The sequence below is a fragment of the Monodon monoceros genome, unplaced genomic scaffold (genome assembly GCF_005190385.1).
Source record: "Monodon monoceros isolate NGI ecotype Baffin Bay Population unplaced genomic scaffold, NGI_Narwhal_1 Super_Scaffold_18, whole genome shotgun sequence".
NCBI classification, from domain to species: Eukaryota; Metazoa; Chordata; class Mammalia; order Artiodactyla; family Monodontidae; genus Monodon; species Monodon monoceros.
In genome coordinates this window covers 168,269,004-168,281,464 of record NW_021703774.1, presented here as the reverse complement: position 1 = coordinate 168,281,464, position 12,461 = coordinate 168,269,004, and the positions used below count along the sequence as shown (strand labels likewise).

General features: G+C 51.8%; 1 protein-coding gene across 2 annotated transcripts in view; it reads right to left on the bottom strand.

The window, feature by feature from the left end:
• PADI2 (peptidyl arginine deiminase 2) overlaps positions 1–1,670 on the bottom strand; it is a 43,968-nt gene extending 42,298 nt beyond the window's left edge. Inside the window, exon 1 of one of the 2 annotated variants that reach the window (XM_029229447.1) lies at positions 1,496–1,670. In XM_029229447.1, the coding sequence (XP_029085280.1) occupies positions 1,496–1,587 (92 nt within the window). In that variant the 5' untranslated portion in view covers positions 1,588–1,670. The remainder of the gene's footprint in view (positions 1–1,495) is intronic. The other variant, XM_029229446.1, reaches the window with a different exon arrangement.
• Positions 1,671–12,461: the final 10,791 nt, after the last annotated feature.

Here is a 12,461-nt window from a genome sequence, read left to right as displayed (position 1 = left end):
GCTCCCGTTCCACTCCCTGGCAGTGCCTAGTTCGGACTCGGGGGGTGGAGAAGGGAGGGGAGCGCTCCCAGGCCACTGAGGCCTGGACCACACTCCAGTTTTGTGTTATGACCTTCAGAAACCGCCCCTGAGGTTTACATGTGGACAACTGAAGCCAGGGGCCAATGAGTGGAGAGGGTCCCTGGTCTGCACGGTGACCAGGCCCTTTGCTCTCAGGGAAGATCAGTGCCTGATGAGGAAGAGGCTAGAGACAGGCCAGCAGGGCCGCCAGGGCCACTGGAGGTGACAGAGACAATGGGTTGGGGAGGATGTGTGGGAAGACACAGGGATGGGGTTTGGTGGGGGGGCCTGAGAGAGGCAGGGCACTCCAGATGACAGAATGATTTGGGAGCAGTAAGCCACTTTGGCACTTCCAGCTTAGCTCAAGGCACAGAGAGGTTCAGGGGACTTGCCCAAGGGTATCAGCATGGGGTCCCCACCCCTGGGTCCTGCATGCTCCCTCCTCTCAGCACTGACCCCTCCCACGCCAGCAGTGGGGAACATTTCAAACGCTTGGAACAGAGGGCTGCAGGATCCCACCCTGGACTCTCCACCCCTTCATTCACACCAGCCACACCTTCGCCAGACCTGCCCCATGCATGGTGGGGAGACGGATCATTGCACTTGGGTAGCAGGGGATCCCTGACTTCAATTCCCCCAGCCCAGGTCCTGCTGTCTCAGAAATCCTGCACCCCACCAGGGTTCGTGGACAGGAGAACAGGGCCGGGGGAACAGCATCCTGAACAGGAGAGCGCCTCTGACAAAGACTCCACCTCACACTCTCGGTCCCCCGACCCCAGCGTGAAGTCAGGGGAAGGCATCTGGGGACAGGGAGCTCATGGCCAGTGCCTGGCGACAGGCAACCACCAGCAGCCCGCACAGGGCGAAGCTGGAGCCTAGGCAACCCCTAGGGCCAGATTCCACCCTTGGGCAGCTCCCCTCTGGCCCTGCCCCAGCCCCTGGCAAATCCTGGAGGAAGCTCAGCTGATCTGGGAGTGGAGGGAGGGGCTGGGCTGAGGCGGGTGGTGAGCCAGGAGGGTCTGAGGGCGTAAGGGAGGTGCTGAGGGGAGAGCGGGGAAGGGAAAGAGGAGAGGATGCTGGGGAAGCTGAGTGGGTGCTGAGGTCGTCCTGGGAGAGGGGCTGGAGAGGTGGGAAGACTCTGGTGAAAGGTCTGGCGCCTGGAAAGGAGTAGTAAGGGTGCTGGGGCTGTGTCAGGGTGTCTGGGAGGGTCTCCGGATTCCGGGGAGGCTGACACAAAGTTTGAGGGCTGTCAGGTTTCTGGGCAAGGTTCTTAGGATTTCTGGGCGCGGGGGCGTCGGATGAGGGACGACTCGGGCTGGAGGCAGGCTGTCTGTGTCCCCGAGTCTGGCGAGGGTCTCAGGATTTCTTGGGCCCAGATTTCGGGCCGAGCCCGGAGTCGGAGGGGGTCTTGGGCCGGCGCGGAGGCCCGGCTCACCTGTAGACATCGGTCCAGAGGTACGTGCCCAGCACGTACACCGCCTCCACGCGGCTCCCGTACTGCAGCCGCACCGTCCGCTCGCGCAGCATCTTCCCCGTAGTGCCTGGCCCCGTGCCAGTCCTCTCTCTTCTGGGTCTGCCTGGAGCACCTGCCGCAGGTAACCCCTCCGGCAGTCCGCAAGCGCCGCGGCCCCCCGGCTCCGCCTTTATCCTGCCGCCGGTGGGCGGAGCGGCCCGTCGGCCTCCTCTCGCAGTGGGCTGTGGGCCCGTCCGTCAAGCGTGGCCACGCCCCCCACAACTCTTCCCGCGGGGCCCCACCCCCAGGCCCCCCAGCCCTCCCCCCACCCCCAGGCCTCCCAGCCCTTCCCCTCCGCCCCCAGGCCCACCCCAACCCTTCCCCCCCTCCCATGGTCTGGGTGATGTCAGCATTTGCCAATTTCCTACTTTCACTGGTTGATTTGCTCATTCTTTCATTCAACATACTTTCAGTGGGCCCCCAGCTGGCCGGCGCCAGGACACAGGGCCAGCCGCCCCTCCGGGCGCCCCCCGGCCCTGCGGGGCAGATAATGCAAATACGGAGTTGTCATAGGGACGGGGACAGGAGGCGGTGGCTCAGAGCGAGTGGATGCGCTGAACCAGCCCAGGGTCCCGGACCTGAGCCTTCTTAAAGGAGGGGTTTGCAAACTAAGGGGAAAGGAGGAGAGGGAGCTTCCTGACCAAACCGGAAAGCCAGATGCAGCCTGCCCCCTCTCCCCCTTAGCCCCCCAACAATCAGATCAGTATTACAGAGGGAAAGTGGGGAGAGGGGTGGGAGTGGGGAACTCAACAGCCTGCAGGGCCAGAATGCCAAGCCAAGGCACTGGTGGGTGGCGACGGGAGCCTTGGCATGGCTTCCTCAGCGAGGAATGGTTGCCGGTGGAAGTGAAGGAGGCCATCTGGCTGCCCTGGATGGAGGTGCCCCTGGGCAGGGTCCATGAAGACCCCTGCTGGGCTGCTGAGGGTGCTGGAGAGAAGGGGATTGATCTGACCCCTGTTGGTGGACTGAAATATTGATGTTCCAGTGGAGGGATAGTGAGGGGGCACCATTCTGGCCTGGGCCACTGGGCAAAGGACGGTGCCCCTGCAGAGGTCAGTTCGTGTCTTGTGGAGGCTGAGGTTCAGAATGACACCCAGTGGGAGCCTGAAGCAGCCCCCACCGAATCCCAGACCCTTCCAGCTCTGAAGCCAAGCCAGGGCCTGTTCAGATAATTCACATAAGACTGAGTGGTTCTTGGTAGAAGGGGCAGGAACTGAAGTGTTCCTGACAGGGCAGAGGTTCTAAGAAGGACGTGGCAGGCTGGAGGGGATGCGTGTTTAGGAAGGGGGTATGTCTGCTAGGGGGATGGGAACCCTGGGACGGGGTGTGTCTGAATAAGAGGGTCGGGGCTCACAAGGGCTCAAGGCTGAGACACATCCAGGCTCCTGACCCCAGCGGCCTCCTCGAGGCAGCCCAAATTAGGAGATAGCCAAGACCCCAGCTGTTCCTGGGTAGCCGGCACCTAGGAGGAATATGGGTGGGGAAGGAGGAAGGCCTGAATCGGGCTAAGGGGGCATCTGTCCTCAAGGTGCACAGACCCAGGGAGATGCTGGTAGCTTTTGATAGGCTCCCGCGGCCGCTGAGTGCACCGTCCAATCAGGAGGCAGGGTGACCACCTGCCAAAGAGGTAAAAAACTTGTGCAGCTCAGAGCTGACTTCGAGGCCTCCGAGGTGGGCTCTTGTCCCGGCATCCCTCTACCAGAATTACTTTTGAGCCCCTACTATGCGGCAGATACGGGGCGTATGCCAGGGTCCCCACCTTCCTGGACATCATAGAGCACAGCACCCTCATTTCACCCACTGGGGCCCAGGGTGGGGGAGGAAGCACCGCACCCGGACCCGGGCCTGGGCAGGTCATCCCAGGAGCAGGGGAGTGATAACATCAGGCAGAGGTGGTGATTGCCAGGAGAGAGTGAATAACAGTGAGCCCTTAATGCGTTCTTTCTGCGTGCCAGGTGCTGTTCCAGCGGCACTTTTCATCCATTGGAATTAGATCATTATACCCTCCCAATAACCCCCACTTTACAGATGAAGAAAGCGAGCCGCAAAAAAGTTCAAGAATTCTCCCTCAGTCTGGTCTCATAGCGCCTAAGAGCGGCAGAGCCAGGATAGGAACTTGCAGGGGTGCGGTGGGAGGGTTGCGGGTGGATGGCAGGGGCAAAGCAGGTAAGAGCTGGGAAGGAATGTTGTCTCTTAACTGGCAGAAGACGAATCCCAAGTTCTAATCCCAGCCCCGCCTTTGTGGAACCTTGGATAATTCACCCAGCCTGCCATTTGGAGCCCCATTTTCCTCATCTGTGAATGAAGTGATCTCTCCGCCCAGATGTAAGGATGACATGACATGAGACGATGTACAGAAAACACTAGCACAGTCTGGCACAGGCGAGCGCTCAAGAAATGAAACTCCCTCTTCTTAAAAAAAAAAAAAATCCCACCCAGGCCCGGCTGACACATGCTCCAAGGCTCCTGTCCCTGGCTCGGGGCCTGCAGTGTTGGGTCACGGCTCCTGGTTGGTGGGATGGGAGCCTCCGGGTGCCCAAGGGTTTAAAATAGCTGAAGTGGTCACAGCTGTTGGTGGATTCGGGGCCGGAGGTCTCAGCCATCACGGCTGCTCCCCTGGGACCCGGAAGAGCCACGAGGCACCTCATTGTGCCTTTTGGGGAAGGTCAGCAAAGGGCAGGCTTAGCTTGGGCCAGTTCTGGCACCGACCTGCACCTCACACCCCCAACTCAGTCTGGCTCCCGCCAAGCAAGTGGCCGGAGAAGCTGGGCTGGGAGAAGCTCGTCTGAGCTGTCTCTCGCTGTGCCAGGCCTTGAGGGGACCGGGGAGATGACCCAGATAATTCACGGGCCTGCCTTGTGCTCAAGTTCACTGATGGCATCATACATGCAAGAATTTAAAAAGGAAGAAATACACAAGTAATACCTGATCATTTTCTTTTTTTTTTTGGCCTCTCCGCTTGGCTGGTGAGATCTTAGTTCCCCGACCAGGGATCAAACCTGTGCCCCCTGCAGTGGAAGCACAGAGTCCTAACCACTGGACCGCCAGGGAACTCCTCTACCTGATCATTTTGGAAAAATAATTTTAAAAAAGGTCTCCCATGACCCCAGGGCTAGAGATGAGCATTGTGAACACTGGCATGTGATCTCACGGGGCCCACGCAGAGGCAGTCTGATGCTGCTGTGGGTGACTGCGCTAAGTGAGTCCTAGGCTGGGCCAAGAGCTGCTCTAAGGGCTTCACATCTCTTAGCTCATTTAATCCTCCCAATAACCGTAAGAGCTGGGAGCTATTATTATCCCCAATTTGCACAGAGACATCGACCAGCCTGGCGGTGAAGAGCATGCATGACCTTTGGACTTGGCAAACCTGAGGTCAAGTCCAGCTCAGCCCCTCAGTAGCTTGGGGACCTCTCTGGGCCTCGGTTTCTACCTCTGTATAGGAGATACTAGCAATACCCAGCCCACAGGGTTGTAAGGAATAACCAGCTGATACACAGCAAAATGCTTAGTGCATTAGGACTACAGACTCAAGTCCTAGTAGATGGAAATTATTTTCTATGCCTGTATATAGTTAACTTTTTGTAAAAATAGTCTTCTGACTGTACGTGCTATTTGATATCACACTTTAAAGGCCTCTGCAATGTGTCACAAGCATACATTCATACCCCTTCATGACATCCAGAACTTCAGAGTCTGCAAATCAAAGCAAGGTTCTAGTTAGCCGAGGAGACTCAGAGAGAGACAGGGACGGTGCAAGGTCCTCCAGCCAGATAGCAAATGAAGGAACCGAGGGCACACAGTGGACATTATTCAGTGAACCACTGTGTGCCAGGCTGTACCGGGTACCAGGTGGTCTGAGATGTGAAAACAGGCAGCCATAGTACAGCTGTGGCCTCGAGGGAGTGGGAGGGCAGGAACAGGGGGGTGCCCTGTGATCACCTTTAGGCCCCCCCGAAGCCACCCAAGCAGATGGCTGTGTCTAAGATCCTCAAATACAGAAGCTCTGGAGGGGCCACTGAGCCAGGGCCCTGGGGGCCCAGAGGAGGGGAAGCAGGGCTAGCATGCCAAATAAGGGGATGGAGCTGGGTGTCCAAGGTGAGACCAGGAGGGTGGGCTGGATGTAGGGAGGGGAAGATGAAAGAGTGTTCCTGACAGAGGGAAGTACACATGCAAGGCCTGGTGAGTTCCATCTGGCCAGGGCCGGGGATGGGGAGAGTCTGGCCTGGCCATAGCCATGTCACACAATGCCTTATTGTATAGGTCATGAAGAGGACTTTTGGCTTTATCTTAAGGTCACAGGAAAGCCTAGGAAGGACCTTGAAACATGGCAATGACATGATGCGTGCTTTAGGCAAATCACTCTGGCTGCCATGTGGAGCTGAATTCGACAGGAATTTTGACAGGAGGCCAGAGTGGTAAGGTGATGGGGCCTGGGTCATCACCCCCAAGGCAGCTACTCTGTGCCCAGGGGCCTCCTCTCCCCCCAACTCTGCCCTCAAGAGCAGCTCCCCATACCCTGGGCCTTTCCTTGGTCCCTCACATCCCCTTTTCCCCAGCAAAGCCCACTCTCTCAGCCTACTCCTTTGCAAGGGTTCCCTGGCCAGCCAGTGAAGGATGGGCTCTGGTATGGGGCATTAATTTTGCTCCTGTTCCTGCCCTTGGTCCTGCCAGATATTCCACTCAGGAGGAGGGCAGAGCTGGGGTGTTACATTGTTATATTTATGCAGTGACTGGAGCCAGGCCGTTATTCAGCCGCTAATAGCATAGGTATTCAGAATGAGGGACATGTGTCCTGCTCTATACTCACCCTTCAAATCCTTCCGGGGCCCTTGTCACCTACAGAAATTTATTTTAAGGAACTGCTTCGTGCCATCGTTCGGGTTGGCAATGCTGAAGTCTGCAGAGTGGGCCAGCAGGCTGGCTGGAATTTGGGAAGAGTTGATGCTGCAGTCTTGAGTCTGAAATTTGCAGGCCGGAAACTCAGGCAGGGTTTCTATGATGTATTCTTGAGGCAGAATTTCTTCTTCTGGAAACCTCAGTCTTTGCTCTTGAGACCCATCCACACTATGGGGGGGGCGGGGGGCGGTGACTTGCTTTACACAAAGTCTATTGATTTATTTTATTTTTTTGGCCATGCCAGGCGGCCTGTGGGATCTTAGTTCCCCAACCAGGGATTGAACCCAGGCCCTCAGCAGTGAAAGCTCTGTGTCCTAACCACTGGACCACCAGGGAATTCCCAAGGTCTATTAATTTAAATGTTAATAACATCTAAATAAAAAATACCTTCATAGGGCTTCCCTGGTGGCGCAGCGGTTGAGAGTCCGCCTGCCGATGAAGGGGACCCAGGTTTGTGCCCCGGTCCGGAAGGATCCCACATGCCGCGGAGCGGCTGGGCCCGTGAGCCATGGCCGCTGAGCCTGCGCGTCCGGAGCCTGTGCTCCGCAACGGGAGAGGCCACAACAGTGAGAGGCCCGTGTACCACAAAAAAATAAAAACAAAAAAACCAAAACCTTCATAGCAACACCTAGTCTGGTGTCTGACTAAAACAACTGGGGAGCCAGAGCCAAGTCAATCTGACACTTAAAAGTAGCCTTCATGGTGCCAAAAAGTGGGCTAACGCTCTGATGCACGAGGTCATTATTTACGGAGCACTGACTTCTTACCAGGCATTCTTTTTTTTCTTATTCAAGTATATTTGATTTACAATGTTGTGCTAATTTCTGCTGTACAGCAAAGTGATTCAGTTATATGTATATATACATTCTTTTTAAAATATCCTTTTCCTTTATGGTTTATCACAGGATACTGAATATAGTTCCCTGTGCTATACAGTAGGACCTTGTTGTTTACCCATTCCATATATAATTGTTTACATCTGCTAACCCCAGCCTCCCACTCCATTCCTCCCCCAACCCCTCCCCCTTGGCAACCACCAGTCTGTTCTCTATGTCTGTGAGTTTGTTTCTGTTTCATAGATAGGCTCGTTTGTGTCATAGTTTAGATTCCACATACAAGTGATCTCATACGGTATTTGTCTTTCTCTTTCTGACTTACTTCACTTAGTATGATAATCTCTAGTTGCATCCACGTTGCCACAGATGGCATTATTTCATCCATTTTCATGGCTGAGTAATATTCCATTGTGTATAGGTACCACATCTTCTTTATCCACTCATCTGTCAGTGGACATTTAGGTTGTTTCCACGTCTTGGCTATTGTGAATAGTGCTGCTATGAACATAGGGGTGCGTGTATCTTTTTGAATTATGGTTTTGTCTGAGTATATGCCCAGGAGTGGGATTGCTGGATCATATGGTAATTCTATTTTTAATTTTCTGAGGACCCTCCATACTGTTCTCCATAGTGGCTACACCAACGTACATTCCCACCAACAGTGTAGGCGGGTTCCCTTTTCTCCACACCCTCTCCAGCATTTGTTATTTGTAGACTTTTTAATGATGGCCGTTCTGACCGCGGTGAGGTGATACCTCATCGTAGCTTTGATTTGCATGTCTCTAATGAGTAGTGATGTCGAGCATCTTTTTCATGTGCCTATGCTTGCCAGGCATGCTTGCTGCAACCCCAGAGGCACCCTCATTTTACATTCCAAAGGGTAAATTGACTTGCCCATCATCCTATCGTAGTCACTGAGATTCAAACCCAGCTCAGTGGGAGGACAGAACTTGGATTCTTAATCCCTCCACGTCCCTAAAGCAGAGCTACGAATGTGGACCTTGAATAAGATGTGATGGGTCAAACCTCTGAAGAGCTGCCATGGGGCTGGATTAAGCTGACTGGTCTGTGTAGACCTGTGCTGTCCAACATGGTAGGTAGTTGTTGCCACCTGGGGCTACTGAGCGCTTGAAATGTGGCTAGTCCAAATTTAGATGCACTGGAAGTGTAAAATACACAGATTTCAAAGACTTAGTGTGCAAAAAATAAAATAAAATAAAAAAGATAATCAAAAATATATTGACTACCTATTGAAATGATAATATTCTGGATGTATTGGGTTACATAAAAATATTATTCAAATTAATTTCACCTATTTCTTTTAATTTAAAAAATGTGGCTACTAGAAAATTGAAAACTACACGTAAAATTGTGCACTTGTGGCTTGTATTATATTTCTATTGGCGGTGCTGGTCCAGACTCTTCTAAACTGTTAGGCAGGAACTGTGGCCACCTTGTTTGAGATCACCCCTCCTGGGTTGAGCCTTGGTGCCTGGGCATAGTACATACATATTTGGTGGAGAGAGTGGAATTGCTCTGGAGTTCCCAGAGGGCATCAGTGAGGTCTGTGACAAGAAGATACAGAAAAGGAAATGTGGTGGAGGATGGAAGAGGTTAGTGACCACAAGGTGGCGCCAGATCCCCATTTTAGAAGCAGGGAGGAGGGAGGTTTTTTTTCACCTGAGAAAAGGTACCAGCCAGCGTGAATCTGAGAGATCAAGGATGCCTCCTGTCTCTGTCCAGCCTCACTCAGCTCCTTCCTTTAGCTTTTGGAACCCTCTCCCCCACAGGCATTTGGGGTCAGAGTTCAGGACTCTGTGTGAGGTCCAGTCCCTTAAAGTAGAGTCCCCTCCCTGGACAGAGGGGAAACTGAGGCCCAGAGAAGGGGGAGTGAGGCCTGAAGAGGGGCAGTGACCTGCCCAAGCCTATTGGTAGCAGAGCCAGGTCCTTTGAGCCTCATCCTTTATGGCTGTCCCGTTGCCTTAATGCCTTGGTCCCTTGAGCCTGGGTTGTTGATTCACTCTAACAAGCTTAATAAATAATCACTGAGTATGTGCCAGGCATTGGGCTGGGCAGGAGAAGGTGTGTGATCTATAAGACATGTGTGCACACATACACACACATACCCTTTTATAAGAATGCTTCTTAGGCATTTATAACTACCTGGGCGTAGGTGCTATAATTATTCTTGTTACACCCCACGAGATGGTTAAATTCTCCATCTCTAGAAGAAGACTCTTAGATTTAAACCCCAGCTCTGACACTTGCTAGCTTTTGAGACCTTGGACAAGCCATTTTACTTGAGTCTTGATTTTCTCATCTGTGTAATGGGGTAACAATGACCCCTACTTCCCAGGTTGTCATAAGATTAAATGAGATAGTACATATAAAGGGCCAGGCACGTAGAAAGTGCTTGATTCATCTTGCCTGTGGTTTTAATAGTCATCAGTCAAGGCCTCTGCTGACCAGTGCTACAGCAAAAGCATCAGCTAAGTTCCATGGAGGGAATGCACTGACAGCTTGGTAAGCGTTCCCCGGGAAGAAGATCCTGTGGCAGGAATTCAGTGCAAGTTGTTTATTTGAGAGGCAGTGCCAGGAAACACCAGTAAGGGAGCGAGGAATTATGGCGGTAAAGGTTAGGGAATAAAGCGATTTACCTTGGTGGGCAACTGCTGCTTGTGGAGCACTAACTCAGTTATCCCAGCGAGGGGTGAGGGAGCTGGGGTGTTCATCCTCCATCCTCCAACTGTACCATGGGTGGAGGGCTGCGCCTGGGTGGGTGCTGGGGTAATTCCCCAGCACTCCTGGTTTGTTGTCTGCTCAAAGATAAAGCCTTCAGGCAGAGATACAGGTGCTGCTGGAAGTCTGGCTGGTATGCACAGCCTCTGCTTCAAGAGAGAAGGGAGAAGTTAATTCAAGTTGAGGAAAGAAGGGAAGGCTTTATGGAAGAGGTGGCCTTTGAACTCACCTCTGAAGGTTGGGTAGGAGTTTGACAAGCAGAGATGAGGGAAGGGTATTCCTGGCAGGAGGCAGAGCACAGCCAAGGAAAGGAAATGTGGAGGGGCAGGGTAAATTGTGGGGGGATATTTTGGGGGCAAAGCCAGGAAAACAGTCCCGGGATAAGCCATGGAGCCCTCAATTGCCAGGCCAGAGAGCATTCTGGCTGGATTCTTTGGGCAGTAGGGAGCCATGGAAAGTAGGATCTCTCTCTGCGGCAGGTGAGGGTAGGTGGGAGGGACTTCTGAGAGCAGGTGGGAGGCTGTACTCCAAGTGACAAGTGATGAGGGCCCAGATGGGACAGTGGTACTGACCTTAGGGGCAAACTGGAGAGCGGAGCACAGGCTCCAGACGCGCAGGCTCAGTGGCCATGGCTCCCGGGCCCAGCCGCTCCGCGGTATGTAGGATCTTCCCGGACCGGGGCACGAATCCGTGTCCCCTGCATCGGCAGGCGGACTCTCAACCACTGCGCCACCAGGGAAGCCCTTGGAGCCCTTTCTTTCCTTCTGCTGGGTAGAAACCTCAGTTGAGCTCCTTTCTGAGTGGCTGTCAATGGCTGTGCCATATGCCCAGCTTCCAGCAGGGGGCACCAATGACACAAGGAACCCCCAGCCTCAGCGCTCAAAGAAGGAAGAAAGAAGGGGCTCGTTCTGTTAGTTCATTAGACGGATTCCATTCTTTAGGGGGAAGTTTGCGGTGACACAGCCAGGAGAACCCTGGAGTTGGGCAGCGTGGATCTGGATTCTAGTGCTGGTCTACCTTTCTGTGTCTTCACCGTTCCATGTTGCCACCTGTAAAATGCGGACGATTGAAAGTACCTTCTTCACATGATTGTTAAAACGATGAAATGAGATAAAGCACATAAAGCCCCTGGTACATAGTAGGTGCTGCTGTTACTGGTGGGCAGGGTCTGGATACAGCATTACCTATGAGGACTGAAGCCAGGAGGCTGGTTGTCTGTAGAAGGTGACGTGAGCAGTCCAGAGACCCTGGGCCTCGTCAGAGTGCCCAGTCCATCTGGACAGTCTGGCGACCCCTGCGAGGACCTCAAATCACTGGGAAAGTGGGAGCAGGTGACCTGATTTTAATTTCCACAGCTATTGTTACATGAGTGTCAATGTGAGTTTTTGGTGTCCTTGAGGGTGGCTTTTCTGAGTAGAAAAAAGTATTCGGACTCTCCTTTGGTTTTCAAAAATTGTTAATTTATGATGTTCAATTTATTATATTTATAAATTCAACAATCTCACTTTAGTCTTTGAGTTAGCTTAAAAATCTTCTTTTACGAATATAGCAACTTTTAAAATAATTTTAAGGGGGCATTGGATGAATGTTTTTTCTATAATTGTTAATTAAACAGGCTTAAACATCTTAAACTACACTTATAAATTTAATATATTCAGTTTCTTTTTAAAATACTTCACTTGCTTTAATGACAAAACTCTCTCAAGCACTTAAATAGATCTTAGAAATCTAATAATTATATTTATAAATATGGTGAATTTAAATTCTTATAACTATTTTAATACTGTTGACAAATTTAGTAAGATTTTGACTTAAAAATCACAAGTCTAAATCAATCAATGATTTGTTTATGCATTTTAAATTAGAAACTTAAGGCTGACCTGTTATTCCCATACAGCACATTCTTTTAAATATTACAAATACTTAAAATTCCAAACATGTGCCCATTATTTTTTTTAACACAAACATGTAACTACTATATGTTTGATTCTCTTAAATTTTTTTTTTTACTCAATTCTTTTCATGCTTAAGAGAGGTGGGCTCAGAGTCAAGGATTTTACCACCTCAAGCAAATTTTGGGGTTGACTTCCCAAGCCATCTTGGGGTGATCATCTCCTCTAAGATTCCCTAACGTCCACAGAAACCTCAGGCTTAGACTTAGGTTTTTGCCCATGACCTTGATGGGACTTGAGTCCCCCTTATCATCACTTGAAAAGGATCTCCCATCATCTAAAAAGGGAGTGGTTATGTAGCCTGGCTCTTGTGAGTTCAGTTTACATATTCCCCATTTCTCAAGTCAGATTTGAGGCTCAGTGTCTGGGTTTGGGTTTGGGTTCAACTGATGGATTTACTCCTTGATTCTATTCTGAGCTCTGTTCAAAGACTTCCTTTTGGGGCCACCCTGTTACAGGTGTCTA